This window comes from Mobula birostris, chromosome 17, assembly GCF_030028105.1.
Source record: "Mobula birostris isolate sMobBir1 chromosome 17, sMobBir1.hap1, whole genome shotgun sequence".
Taxonomy (NCBI): domain Eukaryota; kingdom Metazoa; phylum Chordata; class Chondrichthyes; order Myliobatiformes; family Myliobatidae; genus Mobula; species Mobula birostris.
In genome coordinates, this window is record NC_092386.1 from 42,146,245 (window position 1) to 42,167,490 (window position 21,246).

General features: G+C 44.3%; 1 protein-coding gene across 1 annotated transcript in view; it reads right to left on the reverse strand.

The window, feature by feature from the left end:
* Positions 1 to 21,246, reverse strand: part of frmd3 (FERM domain containing 3) — a 168,889-nt gene that overhangs the window by 66,006 nt on the left and 81,637 nt on the right. The window contains exons 2-4 of the mRNA XM_072281086.1: positions 15,536 to 15,640; positions 6,535 to 6,577; positions 3,729 to 3,807 (exon numbers count right to left, since the gene is read on the reverse strand). Coding sequence (XP_072137187.1) covers positions 3,729 to 3,807; positions 6,535 to 6,577; positions 15,536 to 15,640 — 227 coding nt within the window. The remainder of the gene's footprint in view (positions 1 to 3,728; positions 3,808 to 6,534; positions 6,578 to 15,535; positions 15,641 to 21,246) is intronic.

A 21,246-nucleotide genomic window follows, 5' to 3' on the forward strand; every position in this document is an offset into this window, starting at 1 on the left:
GCGAATCAATGAAAGACCGCACCCAATAGAGCCAACAAACAACCAGTGTGTAAAAGACAACATATTGTGCAAATACAAAAGAAAAAGAAAGAAAGAATAATAATAAATAAGCAACAAGTTTGGAGAACAGGTGATGAAGAATCCTTTAAAGTGAGTCAATAGGTTGTGGGAACAGTTCAGTGATGGGGCAAGTGAAGTTATCCCCTCTGGTTCAGGAGCCTGATGGTTGAGGGGTAATAACTGCTCCTGAACCTCCTGTACTTCCTTCCCAATGGCAGCAGTGAGAAGAGGGCATAATCTGGGTGGTAGGAGTCCCTGATGATGGATGCTGCTTTCCTGTGACAGCGCTTTGTGTAGATATGCTCAATGGTGGTGAGGGCTTTAACCAAGATGAACTGGGTCATATCCACAGCTCTTTGTAGGATTTCCATCCAACGACATTGGTGTATCCACACCAGGCTATAATGCAACCAGATTAGAGCAACTTGCTTCATGAAAGTTCCCTATGTAATCACTGGTTCTTTTTCCAATTGAGATAAATCCCTAACCTCTAGTTATTAAGCCAACAGTTTCTCTGACTTATTTTGTCAAAACAATTTAAAATTATGGAGAGAATGGAGAACAATCTCCATCTTTTCTATTTAATCTCTTGTACATCCTCTTGAAATCTTGATACATTTCTTAAGGAAGACTGCCCAAAATTGAATGCAGTATACATGATCAACAAAAATCTATTTAAAAAGATTAAAATGCTTTTATTTCTTTTGTGTTACATACTTTATTTAAAGGCAATGATCCTGAGAATTTTTAGCAACTTTATTAAGATACTTTCCTATCTTTGAAGATCTAAATAAACTCTGATCCATCCAGCCTTGAATGTTTTAAGATTCAAGGTATATTTAGCCTCAAAGAATGTGCAAATTATACAACCTTGATATTTCAAAGTTGCTGGTGAATGCAGCAGGCCAGGCAGCATCTCGTGGAAGAGGTACAGTCGACGTTTCGGGCCGAGACCCTTCGTCAGGACGAAGGGTCTCAGCCCGAAACGTCGACTGTACCACTTCCTAGAGATGCTGCCTGGCCTGCTGTGTTCACCAGCAACTTTGATGTGTGTTGCTAGAATTTCCAGCATCTGCAGAATTCCTCGTGTTTGTAAACTTGATATTTGCCTGCTTACAGGCAGCTACATAGCAAGAAACCTGAAAGAACCCAATTAGATTAGATTAGATTATGAGGACATGCAGTCCTCTTTTATTGTCATTTAGTAATGCATGCATTAAGAAATGATACAATTTGTTCCTCCAGAATGATATCACAGAAACACAAGACAAACCAAGACTAAAAAAACTGACAAAAACCACATAATTATAACATATAGTTACAACAGTGGAAGCAATACCGTAATTTGATGAAGAACAGACCATGGGCACGGTAAAAAAAGTCTCAAAGTCTCTCAAAAGTCCCATCATCTCACGCAGATGGTTGAAGGAAGAAAACTCTCCCTGCCAAGAGCTTCCAGTGCCGCAAACTTGCCGATGCAGCATCCTGGAAGCACCCGACCACAGTCCGACTCCAAGTCCGTCTGAAAACTCTGAGCCTCCGACCAGCTCTCCGACACCGAGCACCATCTCTACCGAGCGCTTCGACCCCGGCCCTGGCAAAAAGCAATAGACAAAGCCGAGGATTTGGGGCCTTCCCCTCTGGAGATTCTCGATCGCACAGTAGCAGCGGCAGTGAAGCAGGCATTTCAGAAATTTCTCCAGATGTTCCTCCATGCTTCTCACGTCTGTCTCCATCAAATCAGGATTATGCACGGCATCCTACTTCACAAATATGATATCAATTCGGAGCGGCCGCGCACGCTGCGTCACGCCGCAATCTTCTCCTCCCTTCCCCAATTAATAAAAAAAAGACCACTCCTCCAATGCATGGAGAAAGAGGGAAAAAAAAATCACGCAAACAATCGAAGCGAGCAATAGCATTCCGAACCAGACTGAGTCCTTAGATCCAAACATCCACAGCAGTCTGGAGTAGGCCCAAAGCCTTGGTATCAGCTCATCGTATTAGCGGGGCATGAAGCACAGCAGCCAGGGGCAGTCCCGCAGCCTCAGCTCCATGAAGAGAGAAGTGAACATCACCTCCGATCCTGACACCCTGCCTTTCCAATCTATCTGGACCAGCGTTTAAATTGTCCAATTTCCAGATCATACCTCACATTAGGACCTGGGCCCCGGCCCGGCAAAATGCACTGGGCCTAGACCGCGCGGTTCAGTGATTCATCCTGGGTCTAGATTTCACCGCCCAGGCTGAAGCTGTTCTCGACCTCACTAAATCAGCTCGGCACTTAGAGCAGTCCTAACTCGCACCCGGATTACCTAGATAGACATCTTGATATTTTGACAATAATAACTACAACAATTTGTATTTACATAATACTTTTAAAGGCAGCAAAAGTGTCCAAGGTGTTACTCCTCCAAGCTCAACTTAGTCTGAATGTGACAGTAAAGGAGGCCATAGACAGACATGTCAGAATGGGAGTGGGAAGTCAAATTGAAATAGTTGGCCACAGGGAGATCCTACCTTTTGGAGAGTGAAGGTGCGCAATAAGGCAGTCACTCAATCGTGTTGGGTCTCACCAATGTAGAGGCGGCCACACTAGGAGCACCAGATACAATAGATGACCCTGACAAACGTAGATGATTTCTCTAATTTCTGGTCTTTCCACCCCCCCCCAACCCTGTCTTTTTCCATTCCCTATTCTGGTTACCTTCTCACCCCTTTTCTTCTCCTTACCTGTCCATTATCAGGACTGCAGAGTGGGGCTGAGGAGGGGATAAAAGGATCAACCCTGACTGAATGGTGGAGCAGACTCGATGGGCCAGATGGCATTGCTCAAGATTTTCAGCATCTGCAGAGTCGCCTGTGTTTATATTTGGTCCTAATAATCAACCCTAGACCCCCAGGCATATACAGTACTGTGCAAAATTCTCAGGCAGAAAACTCTTAGCTAGGGTGCCTAAGATTTTCGCACAGTATCTGTCAACGTGGAGCAGGTAGCGAGTTTGTAAATCTGGTGGGAGGAAAGGATGTTGTGAATGACAAGGGGGGAGCGCTGCAGGAGGAATGTGGAGCAGGTGGCATAGAAGGAGCTCCAGTGGGTGGGGGGAAGTGTTGGCGCGGATGCAGACACTCCCAGCCCTGAGACCAGAAAACATTCGGTTTCTTGATCATTACAGAGTATCTCTCTGGTGCATCCCACTCCCTCTCATGATTCCCCTCTCCCTGCCCGCTTTGCACTCTCAGTCCACAATACAGACCCATAACATAATCAGGTTTATCATCATTCACATATATCATGAAATTTGTTTTTTTTTTGCAGCATCAGCCACAGTACAGGGCAATATATAAAACTATTACAGTACTGTGCAAAAGTCTCAGGCACCCTAAGACTTTTGCACAGTACTGTAGCTGTATACTTTCCTCTGAACAATAATCATTCACCACTACTCTCTGCTTTTTGTTTCTCAGTTCATGTTATAACATATCTGTTTCTACTTCGCTATTCCCACAAGCTTTCATTTAGTTAACATGTCTGTTATTTCTATTTTTTCAAACATGTGCAAAGTAGCAATCCTCTCCATTGTTTCACCAATATCCAAAGATTCAGTTAATTTAAAAATCAAAGTTTTAAACTCGCAGTATAGTTTTCACTAGAAAATTAAAAGTACCTGGTGAGCTCTTCCTTGACCTTCATTGGTTCTGCAGGATAAAATTTCACTCTGAAGCACATGGTATACGGAGGCTGAGCTGAAATATTATGGAAAAAAAAGTAAGAGCAATACAAAGTGAACACAAAATGCTGGAGGAACTCAGCAGGTCAGGCAGCATCCATGAAAATGAATACTGTAAACAGTTGACGTTTCTGGCCAAGACTCTTCTTCAAGACTGGAAACGAAGAAGGAGGATGCCAGAAAAAAAAAGGTATGGGGAGGTGCTGGAGGGCTACCTAGAAGGTGGGTGGGAAAGGTAAAGGGCAGGAGCTCCTCCAGCATTTGCTCTGGATTTCCAGCATCTGCAGAATTTTTTTGCTGTTTACAAAATAAATATTTGTGTATGTCTGGGTAGTGGGTAGTGGCTCCATATGTCACTACTACAGGGCGTGATGACCCTGCCTTACACATTCCTGGGCTCAGCTGGCTCTGGCTGACTGTACCTGGTATGGGCCCCTATCCAGGGTTACGGATCCCCTGCCTTGTGGGTATCTTCGGGAGAAGAGAAGGCTAAGGAGTAAACCCTACACAAATCCGGAGTGGAGCCCCTCAGGCGGTTGAATGACGTATCACGTCACCTCCCGGCAGCTCCTGCAGCCAAGCTGATGCCAAATGTACTGCTTCGCATTCCTTTGGACCAAATCTGTGAGGCCAAGAGGGGGGTCCTGATGTCTGGGCAGCCCAGGACGTCCATATTTATCACCCAGGTCTGCGCCCCGGAACAGGCGCATCCATTGTCTACTTAGACAGACAGAGCCATGATGATGTCTGGGAAACTTGTATTTATTCAAGAAATGCTCTGGGCCACAGAATAAATCATGCAAAACAAGCCTTGTATTTTCAGGCATGGCTCTGGGCAAAAAGCTCAGAGCACATCAGGAAAGAAACTGCACAAAATAATATTTCACTTCTCACAATATTCAGCAGCTGCTTTGTGTACCACTTGTGATTATTTCATTTTGCAACACAGATTTTAATATTTGTATTAGTACTCTTGTTGCAAGCATGTATTCACTTCTGTTAATCTGCTGTAAATAAGTGATTCTAAAATTATATTTGCATATGAAATTGCCTATTCACCAGTGAACCTTCTACATCAACCCACATGTCAGAAGTTCTCATCATCACTCCACAGACTTAAAAAGAGTAGAGAGCTGGGCATTTGAAAACAGCCAGGAGATTGGAAGCCCGAAGGGAGTCGGGAACCAAATGAAAGGCAATTTGAGAGGAAAATCATAGTTTCCCCTTCACTGCTATTGATGGAATTTTCACCTCTAGTTCCTCCACTTCTGCACTTCTACTCTTGCCATATCAACCCTCCATCCCTCAACCCCCCCCCCCCCCCCAGACAGGACAGGGATGAAGTTCTCCTGGTCCTCATCCATCAAGCCCATCAGCCTTCCCATTCAGCATATCAATTTTCACAGCTTCCAACAGCTACAACGTGACCCCACCACTTCCTGCTTTCTGCAGGGATCTGGTCTACCTAATTAAATAAAGATGTACTTGTGGTATTGATTACTGAGATGACAGGCTTATGGTGTGTAGTCAGATCAACCAGAGTGAGCCTGTACTCACTTGAGTTCAGATGGTTGAGAGGTGATCTCCTTGAAGCACAGAAAATTCTTAGGGGGCTTGACAGGATAGATGGTAATAAATCCCCTGCAGAGGACACATAAACATTGTAAAGAATCTGCAAACAACAATCTGCTGGAAGGACTCAACAGGTCAAGCAGGATTTCAAACCACTGAGTTCTTCCAGCACACTGTCCGTAGCTGCAGATTCCAGCATCTGAAACCTCTTGTGTTTCTAAAGTATAGGCAGCTACCGAAGTAGAACCAAAGGGATGTTCCTCCCTATATCAAAACTACTTGATCCCTGAATTTACACAGAAAATCTGCTACTTCTTATAAATAACTAATTAAGGAAACTCTAGAAGAATAGATTGAGGGGAAGAAATAGAATTATTTCACATGCAGTTTCTGGATATGGGAAACCATTATTTTTTCACACAATATTTTGTATCTGAATACTTCCAAAAGCATGCCATCTGCCAAATTTGCTGTAAACAAATTAAGTTTAGAGTTTTAATCTGTATTCCATTTGTCTTTCCACTAGAGGCCTCTGAAGAGCAAGTGTATTTTTACTTCTGTCAATAATAATGTGGGGCATTACACCCCTCCACTGTTTGTTCACTCCTTCCCTGTCCTCCAATATTTAACTGCATTGAGCAAGGGCTGTGCCCAGCATCAGAACATCCCATGTGAGCCAAGGCCGATTTTTAACATCCTCTGATCCTCATTCCTACATGTGTTATATCTGAGTTATCATCTTGGAAACTAGCTTAAAATATCTCAGAACAAAAAAAAAATTTCTGGCTCAGTGCAGGTTCTCTTAAAACATTCCTGTGATGAATATAAAAAGGACAAACAATTATGGATGCAATTTAAGGATCCTTGGTTGTCTATTATTGATTTTAAAACATTTCGAGATGCTCCAGTCTTGGCAGAAAATCAATAACTAACCACATAGGATGTTACTGCAGCAGTAACTAGCTCAGGAGAAGAGACGATGGTTTCCAAATGGTCTATTATAACCAAGCAGTAGCATAAAAGAATTGCCTGATATAAAACTGTCTGAAATTGGCAGCATTTTTCTCAGTCAGCTGTTAATGCCAGGGTAGAGTGAGGCTTTATTTACATAGAACTGTTGATATTTTTCATCTCCATTTACAGAGGGAGAGTAAAAAAAAGTCAAACTTACATTTCATTTGTTTCACAACTGACTTGTTGGATTCCAGCCAATGCTATTAAATAAAAATAGGAGATTGATCATTAGAAAACAGTGTATCTCTCTTTCTCATTTTTTTATACTAACACAAAGATTACTTTGTGTTGTGTGATGTATTTGCCAATGAATCTCAAAGGTTCACTTGCATTTACTTAAGAATGTGAGCCTACAGGACAAAGAATTATTTGGTCAGCATTTACTGTGCAAATACCAAACAAATGATAAGCTTCAGTAGCAATTAAGAAATAAATCAAATGTCATATTTCTGGAAGAAGTAAAAGGGTCATTAACTAATCATAGCAGACATCTAAATACAAGTACAGCATGCAAACATAAAAATTACTTTAATTCTAACTTCATAGTCAAACTAGTGTAGAGCTTGATCAGCATTCAGCTACATGATTGACCAGGATGCCTTTTGGCAAACCTGGGACATGACATTGGATGGCTAAAGCAGGGTGCAGTGGTGGTGAGGAGAGAATGCTTAAATAAAATGAGTGAACATACTTCAAACAGAATCGACGGTCTGATCTTACAATCAGCCTGCAGGGGAAAAAAGGTCAAAGATAACAGCAAAATAAAGAAAAATACCGTCAGATCAGTACCTCTTTCGATGTAATTCAGGAAAAAAAAATCATGAAACATTAAAGAGCAAGGTTTTTATATTTTCAGCAGCAAATCATTATACATTATTGACTTTTGGTTATATTGTACTTTAGAAATTAGGAGGATCAGGTGTTTACTGGAAGGCACTTGTTTCAGAAAACCATCTGCATTGACTTGGAATGGGAAACAAGTGAAAAGGTAGAAATGTGACGTGGCATTAAAAAGGGTAAGTCTTTCACACAGAGAGTGGTGGGTGTGTGGAATGCATTGCCAGCGACGGTGGTGGAGGCAGATACAATAGGGACTTTTGAGACTCTTAGATAGGTACATGGAACTTAGAAAAATAGAGGGCTATGCAGTATGGTAATCCTAGGCAGATTCTAGAATAGGTTACATGGTTGGCACAACATTGTGGGCCGAAGGGCCTGAATGTGCTGTAGATTTCTGTGTTCTATGAAACAATTCCAAAAGGGCATTAAGGGGCTAGAATATGCATGAAGAATTTTATACAGTCAGCAGAAGCATTTCACAATCATTCTCTTCAGGAAAATTCCTATAGACCAAAGTATGCAGAATCTAATGTAATATGCTCTTAAATAAGAAAGGGCACATTTGCTTCTGTGTGAGATAAAGGGAGTAATCTTGAACTGCTGGCGTTACTGTAGCTTAATGAATCTATATGGCCCAGTAAATTCCACCAGGTGTGCCACATTATTTTGCTGCTGTGCAGTTCCTGGGGAGTGCAGGAGTGATCCCAGGCACAATGGCAAGTCACTAGTAGCTTAGTTTTATCAGAATGTCAATAAGGAGGGACTTTGAGAAGGGCACCAACACCAATCCATCCCATTATCATCTCAACCACACAGGGGCATAGTTATACTTTGCAAAGTACAAGGCTGAAGGCCAGTTCCCCTGTAAGACTATTCTATCTCTTTAAGAATGGAGAAAGATACTCAAAGAAGTGTTGAAGAAACCTAGGGCTGGGAAATGGCTGCAACTGAAATCCAACAAAAGTTAAACAAAATTTCTTCTTGAAACCTTTCCAAGGGACAGAGGAAACAGTCAAACGGCAAGGTAGAATGGCAGATAACATAATGCTATTACAGCCCCGGGTTTAATTCCACTGTTGTCTGTAAGGAGTTGTACATTCTCCAAATGGCCATGTGGGTTTACGCTGGCTCAGGTTTCCTCCCATATTCCAAAGACATACAAGTTAGAGTTAGTAAGTTGTGGGCTTGCTATGTTGGTGCGAGGAGCAAGGCGACACTTGCAGGCTGTTCCCAGCACGTCCTCGGACCGTGTTCGTCATTGAAGCAAACAACACATTTCACTGTATGTTTCGATGTACACGTGATAATAAGGCTAATCTCACTCATTCCATTAGCCCGCATGTAGCTTATATTGCTGCATATTCATGTGGCTATGTAAGAGTCTCTTAAATCGCTCTGTCATATCTGCTTCTACTACTGCCCCTGACAGCACATTCCAGGCTCCCACTGCTCTCTGTCTAAACAAAATCCTGCCTCACACATCTTCTTTGATGTTCACTCCCTCTCACTTTAAAGGCACGCTCTTTAGTATTGAATATCTCTACCCTAGGAGAAAGATTTTGGCTGTCTACTCTCGCTATGCCCTCTCATAATTTTATAAACTTTTAACTGGTCTCCCTTCAGCCTTGTCCACTCCAGTGAAAGCAATCTTGGTATCTCAAACCTCTCCTTATAGCACATGTCCTCTCATCCAGGCAGCATCTTGGTAAACATCTTGTGTACCCTCTCCAAAGCCTTGACATCCTTCCTGTTATGGGGTGACCAGAACAGAATGCTGTGTTGGCGCATGGCCAAGTAGTTAAGGCATCGGTCTAGTGATCTGAAGATTGCTAGTTCGAGCCTCAGCTGAGGTAGCATGTTGTGTCCTTGCTCTGCAATGACACCGGTGCCAAGCTGTATTGGCCCTAATGCCCTTCCCTTGGACAACATCAGTGGTGTGGAGAGGGGAGACTTGTAGCATGGGCCACTGCCGGTCTTCCATACAACCTTGCCCAGGCCTACGCCCTGGAAACCTTCCAAGGTGCAAATCCATGGTCCCACCATACTAACAGATGCCTATTATTAAGAATAGAATGCTACACGCCAGATCATCCTAACCAGAATTTTATGAAGCTGTACTTTTCTGATTCTTAAACTCAATGCCCTGACTAATAAAGCAGAGCAAGCCATATGTTTTCTTTAACATCCTATCAACTTGTACAGCTAGAATTTCTTTGCCCATATCTGTAACCGATCTATACCTCACTGCATGCTTTGGCACGGTCTTCTACACCACGGATTTTTGAGTCACCTGCAAACCTACTAACCCACCCATCCACATTTTCATCCAGGTCATTTATATATGTATCACATACAGCTGAGGTTCCAGTGTGGATCCCTCTAGAACGCCACTATTCACAGGCCTCCAGCCACTACACTGAAGTCTTCTATGGGCAAGCCAGTTCTGAAATCAAACAGCAAAGTTACCACGGACCCCATGCATCTTAATCTTCTCGGTTAACCAACCACGTAGGACCTTGACGAAAGCCTTACTAAAATCCATGTAGACAACATCCTCTGCTCTACCAGTAGTGGCAAAATTTCACTTTGGCTGGTGGTCAGATCCCTTAATGCTGTACTGAAGATCAAAACAGTTGGTAAATCAGACTTCCCTGACCAAATTCTCCCCAAGCCACCCACCAGCTCTGAACGATCAACTGGAAAAAGTTAGAACTAGTATGCCCAGATGATGCCTTTCCAGAGTTATAAGGTGGGAGGTGAAACTCAAGGAGAGTCAGGTTATCATTAGCCATGCAGAAAAGTGAACCCCACTGTCCAGCAGCTTACTGGAGATGGCAGAGTGCAGTGGGTCGTTGGGATGAAGGGGAAAGTCAAATTAATATGAGGCCTCAAACTAAGCATATCAAATCTTAAGCCTGAAATAAATTAGCCAGTACCAGGAGAAAAGCTTGACGTTAAATAACAGGCAGATCTTCCACCAAATGAGGTGGCCAGCATTTCCTGTAGGCAATGAAGGATTTTGAATAGAAGTCAAATGGCATGACTAGTTCTTTGGAAAGCTTTTATGTTTGTCCTCTCAATGTTGTTTCCTCATATCACTACAAATCCATGTGCAAAGGTTCAGATGTTTCTTCTTCTGCTTCTTATAAGCTATAGAGGATGTCTTGCTTCCACTCTAACTCTATAATTTCCAGGGAGACTGATGAGGCTTAGCGGGAACTGCAGACTCTTGCACTGATAGGGTAGCAAGTATCAACTGCGGTGGGTTTTTGAGTGGTTGGGGAAGTAGTGTGCTCCTTCTCCTTCTACCACGATGGGCTTCTCCTGGGGTTCTCTCAACCTGAGCCAACAAGGTGTCATTAGGGACTCAACAGTAGGGATATCAGCCTGGGAAAGGATACTGGTGGTCACTTATTGCCCAAAAAAATTTTGAAGCTTGTCCCTGCACACTTCTCACATTCACCTGTAACTTTAAAGCACATCTCCATTCAACCCAAAACAGTTCTAAATTTAAGATACTGTGGTAATTTCTACTTTGAAAAAGTCACACTCGACAACTTCATGCCCAAAGAAACAACTTTATCTCCAACTTCAAAACCGTTATGTATATACAGAGGCTTTCACAACCCCTACGGCATGGCGGGAACCCTATATACAAAGCACACTGGAAGTAAAAAGAACGGAAGTAAACCCCCCCCCCATTATCCTAATTAGTATTAACTTATTTTTAATAATGCTCACATAACAACACTTCTCCCCCTTTAAAATCCAACATTCCCTAAATGTAAAAACTAGGAAATAAAAACAGTGGTGTTATTAACTTGCATACCCCTGAAAACTTATACTAGTATCTCAGCAACAGTTTATCAATAGCAAGCATCTGGAAAACATGAGAGATTCAACATTCAATCTAACAACAAGAAGAAGAAAACTGTCTCGTCAAAGATTCAGTCTGTCAGGAGGTTTACGAGTGCACTGTGATCTGCGCACTACCCCTGGTGACCCAGCAGGTACCGCTGGTGATGGTGTTTTCGGTGGGTCTGGCGTTGGGGGCATGAGAGGGGTCTGTGTGTCTGCGTGAGAATGTCCATCCTCTTCAGGGAAACCTGACCCCTCTGCCAGCGTCTAGCCCTCTGGCAAAGTCACTGGTGGACATGCTTTTGCAGTAGTCTGTCACACTTTTGCCTTCATGTCCGGGCGCAGCAGGTCCAATTTTGATTTGGGCCTGTGCACCATCAGCATCTCTGCTAGAGTGCGGGCAGTCGTAGTCTGTGGCGTGAGGCAGTATTTAAACAGGAAACGTGAAAGCCGAATGCAAAGGGAGTCCCCTGTCATCCGCTTCAGGCCTTCCTTCACTGTCTGAACAGCCAGCTCAGCCAAACCATTTGAAGCTGGGTGGAAAGGGGCCGTCCGAATGTGACGAATGCCATTCTGCTGCATGAACTCACTGAACAGCTCACTGGTGAACGTCGGGCCACAATCAGTGACTAGAGTGTCAGGCAACCCATGGACTGCAAACACTTGCCTGAGTTTGTCTGTGGTTGAAGGGACTGTGATGATGTTCAGGATGGGAACTTTGATCCATTTAGAATGTGCATCTACCATTACAAGAAACATCTGCCCATAAAAGGGTCAGCAAAGTCCAAATGTAGCCTAGACCAGGGTGGTCTGGCCACTCCCATGGGTGCAAAGGAGCTGGTGGTGGCATATTCTGATTAGTCTGACATTGTGTGTATGATCTTACCTTGCTCTCCAGATCCCGATCCATTCTTGGCCACCAAATGTAGGATCTTGCAAGACTTTTCATTCCAGTCACCCCTGGATGAGTCTCATGAATTTCCTCCACAATCTGTGAACAGCCAGGGGGAGACAAGCTGACCCTCGCCCCCCAGAAAATGCAGCCATCCTGCAGACTGAGTTCTGTCTTGCGTTTGGTATAAAGCCTCAGTTCCTCTCCTTCCACGACTCTGGGCCAGCCTTGTAAAAGAAAAGTCTTGACTTGGGACAGGACTGGGTCCCTCGATGTCTCTGACAGCCTCTGGAGGCACATATGTAGCAACAGGTGTCTCAGGTAAAGGTAGTCGACTCAGTGCATCAGTGTCTGCATTATCCCCACCCGCTCTGCACACTATAGTGTACTGGTAGGCTGACAATGTAAGACCCCAACGCTGTATCCTAGCTAAGGCTAGCAGTGGGATTCATCTAGTCTCACTGAACAGGCTGATCAGTGGTTTATGGTTCATATAAATTGTAAATACATGTCCATAAAGGTACTGATGAAAGTGTTTGACTGCAAAAACAATGGCCAGACCTTCTTTGTCTGGCTGTGAATATCCCTTCTCAGCGGCTGTCAGGGTACGTGAAGCAAAACCAATAGGCCTCTCTGAGCAGTCTTCCATTACATGTGAGAGAACTGCCCCGACTCCACAGGGCGAGGCATCGCATGCAAGGGTGATCTCCTTGTCTGGGTCATAGTGAACAAGCAGCTTTGCTGAGTGGAGGAGTTCTTTCATTTCCTTGAAAGCTTTCTCCTGCTCTTCACCCCATTGCTACTTAGTGTCATTGTGAAGCAGCTTATACAGTGGGGTCAAAAGTCAGGAAGAAACTTGCCATAATAATTCACCATGCCCAAAAATGATCTGAGTTCCGTGGTGGTCTTCAGGCTTGGGGCTTCCTTAATAGCTCTCACTTTGTCCTCCACAGGGCAAAGCCCCTCAGCTGTGATTTTGTGTCCCAGTTAAGTCACACTCGATGCCAGGAACACATTTTCCGCATTTCAACCGCAGCCCTGCGTCTGAGAGCCTCTTCAGCACCAGTTCTAAATTAGCCAGATGCTCCACCTCCAAGGCCCCTGTGATCAAAATATCATCAAGGTACACTGCTACGTGCAGAATCCCCTGCAGCAAAGTGTCCATTGTCCTTTGGAAAATGGCAGGGCTGGACGCCACTCTAAACACCAGTACTTGAATAATCCCTTGTGCGTATTAATTGTGACGTACTCCTTTGAATCCTCGTCGAGCAGCAGCTGTTGGTAGGTGTGGCTCATGTCCAGCTTTGTGAACAGTTTACCCCCTGACAGGGTCGCAAACAGGTCATCCACCTGTGGCAATGGGTACTCCTCCAGCCTAGAGACCTGATTCACCGTAAGTTTATAATCCCCACATATCCTCACCGTTTTGTCTGCCTTCAAAACTGGAACAATGGGAGCCGCCCACCTTGAAAATTGGACGGGCTCAATAATGCCCAGTCTCTGTAAACGTTCCAGCTCCTCCTCGACTTTGCCTTTCATGGCATAGGGCATCGACCTGGGTTTAAAAAAATGTGGTGTAGCCTCAGGGTCGACATTGAGTTCCACTGTCACACCCTTCAGTGTTCCTAGCTCATCCCTGAAAACGTCACTATACCATTGCAGAATGTCCTTCGTCATGTGTGCATACTTAATTTCATGCCAGTTTAGCTGGATTTTGCGAAGCCAATCGCGACCCAAAAGACTGGACCCCCTGCGCTTATCTATCACTAGCCTGGCTTCAGCCTTCTGACCCCCGGCTGAGATGTCCACATATAACACCTCTAAATGAGGTATGGGCTGCCCCGTGTAGGTCCTGAGTTTGAGCTTTGAAGGTTTAATGGGAGGCAGGTTGGACCCCCATATCCTCCTGTAGGTCTCCTCACTAATGACCAATGCAGTGGCCCCTGAATCAATCTCAAACTTAATGCCCTAACAGTGACTGTGGCATCATATGGTTCAGGTGGTTCCTGATCAGTTTCCACTCCAAATATGTTGTAGGCACACGCTGCCTCTTCATCTGCTTCTTGTAGATGGTGTGTGGCTGCCTGGGCCCGTTGAGCTTTCCCCTGCCCAGGCTTAATCTTACCCTTTGAACTTCTGCACTTTTCAGCTAAATGTCCCTTTTTGCTACAAGCATGGCAGGCAGTGTCCTTGAATTTGCAATCATTTGCATCGTGCGTCCCTCCACACCGGAAACATTCCACCCGCTTTGCCTGTTTAGCAGTCTCCCTCCTGATTTGGTGCACTGCCGACAACTGCGACCGCTCCCCATGTCCTTTCTGCATATCCTTGACATTATTAGCAGCCATCTCCATGCCTTGGGCAATCTCTAAGGCTTTCTTGAAAGTCAACAGTGGGGTTTCCCCTAACAGGCGGCATTGTATGCTGTCATTATTAATGCCCCATACCAAACTATCACGGAGCATGTCTTCCAACACTGCTCCGAAATCACAATGCTCCAACAGCTGCCAAAGCTCAGCCACGAAATTGGCCACAGACTGACCTGGCTTCCTGAAACGGCTGTGAGACTTACACCGTTGGACTATCACAGAAGGTTTCAGATTGTAGTGGTTCCTCCCGAGCTTGACCAGTTCGTCATATGGAATGTCCCCCGGTTTCCGCAGTGTGGCTAAATTCCTTATTAGCTTGTAAGTCTTTGCCCCACGCGCACTCAGGAGAATAGAGCGCTTCTTAGCCTCCTCATTATTCCATTAGCCCAGAAAAAGTGTCCTAAGTTTCCTCATACTCCGGCCAGTCCTCTGTCAACTCCACAAATTCACCAATAGTCCCAAACGTATCTGAACGTGAGGCCCCTTAACGACGCTGCTGCTCCCGTTCGAAACGTGCCAACACGTCCACAAAACCAATTCACCTCATCACCAAAAATATGTGGTAACTTCTACTTTGAAAAAGGCACACTCGACAACTTCATGCCCAAAGAAACAACTTTATCTCGAACGTCAAAACCGTTACGTATATACAGAGGCTTCCACAACCCGTATGGTATGGCAGGAAGACTATATACAAAGCACACCGGAAGTAAACCCCCCCCATTATCATAATTAGTATTAACTTACTTTTAATAATGCTCACATTACAACAGATACCACTACAGGCTAACATCAGTTCACTGCAGAAAAAAAAAGGTCTATCTGAAATCAGCTGACCCCTGTTATAGGAACAGTGGCAGCACTAAAACTAATTTTACTCAGAGATCCAGAGAATATCCCCCGGACAGATATTCATATGTTCATTGGAGTCACTGGCCAATCATCGGGATTTAGTGGATATTTCTGTTAGGTGTGGATTGAAGTGGAGTAAGTCATAATGGTTCTATGATCCATTAGCATGCCAGTACTCATGGTCTCCACTGATTAAGTGGAGGCATCCAAATATGGCATCAGATGATCATCATGCATGGGGCATAGCATCTTTGTAGCAATTTATCTCCAAAGATCCGAATGGAAAATATTTTTTAAAAATAAATAACATTTTTTCTGCCTGATTAAAAAAAGCCTTTAATACATACCCTTTGCTTCTCTGGATCAACATATCTAATGCCAAAGTAATCCTTCTCCAATAAGCTGAAGTGGTTGCAGACAAAATCAATGAGGAATTGACCTTTGGCGTCCCTCTGGAAAAGCAAAGAGAATATTATCCCTCTCCAACACACATCAGAGCTGTGTTACCATCATCAATGTTTTATAAACATGAAGATATTTACTTAATTACTGCTAGCTCATTAAATCATAGGTCTGAAATTCTGTTCAAAATTATTCTTCTCTCACTCCATGTTTGAATAAGTAATTTCAGGCCATGTCCACCAAGTTAAAATTAAGTATTTTGAATATTAACTAGGAATGAGAACTACAGAAAGAATGATTATTTGACTTAAATATTAGAAACATAGAAAACCTACAGCACAATACAGGCCCCTCGGCCCACAATGCTGTGCCGAACATGCACTTACTTTAGAAATTACCTAGGGTTACCCATAGCCCCTTTATTTTTCTAAGCTCCACATACCTATCCAGGAGTCTCTTAAAAGACCCTATCGTATCCAATTCCACCACCATCGCCGGCAGCCCATTCCACGCACACACCACTCTCTGTAAAAACTTACCCCTGACATCTCCTCCGGACCTACTTCCAAGCACCTTAAAGCTGTGCCCTCTTAAATATTAATTAAATAACAACTTATATTTTTAAATCCACGTTCAGTACCATTTATATAATATCTCTTTAGTGACCAAGGGATGTGTCTCCATTAGTGGCATTTAGTTTGACATTGTTACAAAAATTAGTATCAGTAGAAAGGAAAATGAACAATTATGAGCACATTATATCTACCACAGACAGTGCAAAAAGTCCAATGATATCAAGGGAAAGATTTTGCAATTCCTGTAAAATATTATACTCCAATCAAGCCAAAACTCTGTCCCTAATAATGCACTTTAATCACATGTTAATATAATCAATCCTCAACTCTTTACAGTCCGAAGGCCGTGGAAGAAAGAAAAGGGGGGAGGAGCACCAGAGGGAGGCGATGGGCAGGCCAGGAGATAAAATGGGAGGGGGAAAAAGGGATGGGAAATGGTGATGGGGGGGTGGACATTACTGGAAGCTCAAGAAATTGATGTTCATGCCATCAGTTTAGAGGCTACCCAAACGGAATATAAGGTGTTGTTCCTCCAACCTAAGTGTGGCTTCATCACAACAGTGGAGGAGGCCATAGATAGATATATCGGAATCGGAATCAGAATGGGTGGCCACTGGGAGATCACACTTTTTCTGGCCTTCCATGGCCTTCTGTCCCTTTCACCAATCAACTTCCCAGCTCTTTACTTCATCCCTCCCCCTTCAAGTTTCACCTATCACCTGGTGGTTCTCTCTTCTCTCCGCCCCTCCCCAAACTTTAAAATCTACTCCTCAGCTTTTTATCTCCCATCCTGCCAAAGGATTTTGGCTCGAAACGTCAACTGTACTTTTTTCTATAGATGCTACCTGGCCTGTTGAGTTCCTTCAATATTTTGAGTGTTGCTTGAATTTCCAGCATCTGCAGATTTTCTCATGTTTGTGATTGGAGGTTACAAGTTTGCAATTTACTTCTCAATCTACCCCTGGACTCAGTCTTCCATGACTCATTTCGCTGAGCAGAAATGATACCTTTCATATATGGCTTCTCAACTACAAACTAGCCCCAGTTTGCACATTTAGTGCGTCCCATTCATTAGATAGGGTTGTTGACTATTGTTATTTTTTCTCTTTCTCCTCAATATGGTTCTTATCCAATGATTAGATTGGATTAGATTAGATTAGATTATGAGGACACTCAGTCCTCATTTATTGTCATTTAGAAATGCATGCATTAAAAAATGATACAACGTTCCTCCAAAATGATATCACAAGAAATCACAGGACAAACCAAGACTAAAACTTACAAAACCACATAGTTATAACATATGCAACACACATCAAAGTTGCTAGTGAACACAGCAGGCCAAGCAGCATCTAAAGGAAGGGGTACAGTCGATGTTACGGGTTGAGACCCTTCGTCAGGACTAACCGAAAGAAGAGCTAGTAAGAGATTTGAAAGTGGGAGGAGGGGGAGATCCAAAATGATAGGAGAGGACAGGAGGGGGACGGACAGAGCCAAGAGCTGGACAGTTGATTGGCAAAAGGGATATGAGAGGATCATGGGACAGGAGGCCCAGGGAGAAAGAAAAGGGGGAGGGGGGGAAAACCCAGAGGATGGGCAAGGGGTATAGTGAGAGGGACAGAGGGAGAAAAAGGAGAGGGAGAAAAAGTATGTGTGTATATAAATAAATAACAGATGGGGTACGAGGGGGAGGTGGGGCATTAGCAGAAGCTTGAGGTCAATGTTCATGCCATCAGGTTGGAGGTTACCCACACGGAATATAAGGTGTTGTTCTCCAACCTGAGTATGGCTTCATCTTTACAGTAGAGGAGGCCGTGGATAGACATATCAGAATGGGAATGGGACGTGGAATTAAAATGTGTGGCCACTGGGAGATCCTGCTTTCTCCGGCGGACAGAGCGTAGGTGTTCAACGAAATGACCTCTCAGTCTGCGTCGGGTCTCGCCAATATATAGAAAGCCACATCAGGAGCACCGGACGCTGTATATCACCCCAGCCAACTCACAAGTAAAGTGTCGCCTCACCTGGAAGGACTGTCTGGGGCCCTGAATGGTGGTAAGGGAGGAAGTGTAAGGGCATGTGTAGCACTCGTTCCGCTTACAAGGATAAGTGCCAGGAGGGAGATCGGTGGGGAGGGATGGGGGGGACGAATGGACAAGGGAGTCGCGTAGGGAGCGATCCCTGTGGAAAGCAGAGAGAGAGGGGAGGGAAAGATGTGTTTAGTGGTGGGATCCCATTGGAGGTGGCGGAAGTTACGGAGAATTATATGTTGGACCTGGAGGCTGGTGGGGTGGTAGGTGAGGACAAGGGGAACCCTATTCCTAGTGGGGTGGCAGGAGGATGGAGTGAGAGCAGATGTACGTGAAATGGGGGAGATGCGTTTGAGAGCAGAGTTAATGGTGGAGGAAGGGAAGCCCCTTTCTTTAAAAAAGGAGGACATCTCCCTCGTCCTGGAATGAAAAGCCTCATCCTGAGAGCAGACGCGGCGGAGACGGAGGAATTGCGAGAAGGGGATGGCATTTTTGCAAGAGACAGAGTGCGAAGAGGAATAGTCCAGATAACTGTGAGAGTCAGTAGGCTTATATTAGACATCAGTAGATAAGCTGTCTCCAGAGATAGAAACAGAAAGATCTAGAAAGGGGAGGGAGGGGTCGGAAATGGACCAGTAAACTTGAGGGCAGGGTGAAAGCTGGAGGCAAAGTTAATAAAGTCAGTGAGCTCAGCATGTGTGCAGGAAGCGGCGCCAATGCAGTCGTCGATGTAGCATTGTAAAAGTGGGGGACAGATACCAGAATAAGTTTGGAACATAGATTGTTCCACAAAGCCAACAAAAAGGCAGGCATAGCTAGGACCCATACGGGTGCCCAGGAGCCAGAGGGGAAATTATTAAGAGTAAGGACTAATTCTGCTAGACGGAGCAGAGTGGTGGTAGAGGGGAACTGGTTAGGTCTGGAATCCAAAAAGAAGCGGAGAGCTTTGAGACCTTCCCAATGGGGGATGGAAGTATATTGGGACTGGACATCCATGGTGAAAATAAAGCAGTGGGGGCCAGGGAACTTAAAATCATTGAAAAGTTTAAGAGCGTGAGAAGTGTCACGAACATAGGTTGGAAAGGATTGAACAAGGGGGGATAAAACCGTGTCAAGGTATGCAGAAATGAGTTCGGTGGGGCAGGAGCAGGAGTATTTATTTATATACTCACATCCTTTTTCTCTCTGTCCTTTTTCTCCCTCTGTCCCTCTCACTATACCCCTTGCCCATCCTCTGGGTTTTCCCCCCTCCCCCTTTTCTTTCTCCCTGGGCCTCCTATCCCATGATCCTCTCATATCCCTTTTGCCAATCACCTGTCCAGCTCTTGGCTCCATCCCTCCCCCTCCTGTCTTCTCCTATCCCCCTCCCCCTCCCACTTTCAAATCTCTTACTAGCTCTTCTTTCAGTTAGTCCTGACGAAGGGTCTCGGCCCGAAACGTCGACTGTACCTCTTCCTATAGATGCTGCCTGGCTGGCTGTGTTCACCAGCAACTTTGATATGTGTTGCTTGAATTTACTGCATCTGCAGAATTCCTCGTGTTTGCGTAATTATAACATATAGTTACAACAGTGCAAAGCAATACCATAATTTGATAAAGAGCAGACCATGGGGACAGTAAAAAAAGAAGTCTCAAAGTCCCGATAGCCTCATCATCTCACGCAGACGGTAGAAGGGAGAAACTCTCCCTGCCATGAACCTCCAAGCGCCGCAAAATTGCCAATGCAGCACCATTGGAAGCACCCGACCGCAGCAGACTCTGAGTCCGTCCGAAAACTTCGAGACTCCGACCAGCCCCTCCGACACAGCCTCTCCAAGCACGATCCTCTGCCGAGTGCTCCGACCCCGCCCCGGCCACCGAGCAACAAGCAAAGCCGAGGACTCGGGGCCTCCCCCTCCGGAGATTCTGGACCACACAGTAGCAGCAGCAGTGAAGCAGGCATTTTAGAAGTTTCACCAGATGTTCCTCCGTGCTCTCATGTCTGTTTCCATCAAATCAGGATTGTGCATGGCACCCCACTTGACAAATAACAGACATCACCACCGGAGTGGCCGCTGTGAGCTGCATCGTGCCGCCATCTTCTCCTCCCTTTATAATGTTGCTTTTAAATGTTTTTCTACTTCTAAAATATTTTTATCTTTTTAGTTATTTAAATTACCTTCACCTGCTTTCATCCCTGATATCTCTGATCATTTTGAGCTGACATAGGCCTTCAGGCCATTGCTGAAAGAAGGTGTTAAAACACTTTGTTTAGGGACCTAGTCAGTCTTGCCTGTGGAATCAAAGCCTGCAGATTGCTAGGAACCGCATAACTGTATATTGTAAGTGCATCTGTAGAGTAACCATAGGTAATTGTTCAGATCACATATGACCTGACCCACTTATGTCCAAGTCTAGAAAATAATGAATCTCCACAACATGCCAATTTTTTTTGCGGCAAAGGTCACAAGGAAACAAATAATCTTGTCTGTTTTCTGTAGCATTATCTTGCACCTCACAGGTCTGGCATCAAAAGTGTGGTGTTGGTGGGGAAGGGTGGACACTTAATTCAGAAACACTTCTCTCTCCCAGTCAATCTTGAGTTTCTTGACAGGTCGTTGACGTGGCATCCATCCAAACCATAGTCGCGATAGCAGTGCACTCCAGGTTGCAATCTTGAAGGCGGCGGAATATGGTTTTCTTCTCTCATTTTAATTCAGCAATCAAGATTGGAAAAATTGTATTCTATACAGTTGAGTATTATTTTAAAAACTGCACATTCCTTCCAAGCACTCACTGGATAGTCTTTGCTTAACAGTTTAAACAAAACAGTATTAAAATTCCACAGACAGAATTATTTCAAGTTACATCAAAAACATGCCAAGGACATCCACAAATATATTTGTTTTATTTGACAAAGGATAATCCATTTTTTTGAGTGATACAATCTTCAAACAGTAAACACTAAATAAAAGTAAATGTTATTTTACGCTACACTTGTTCGGTCCCTACTGCTTGAATATACAGAGGATTCTGGTTCATTGGGACTCATTGGGACCAGCACATTTTGGT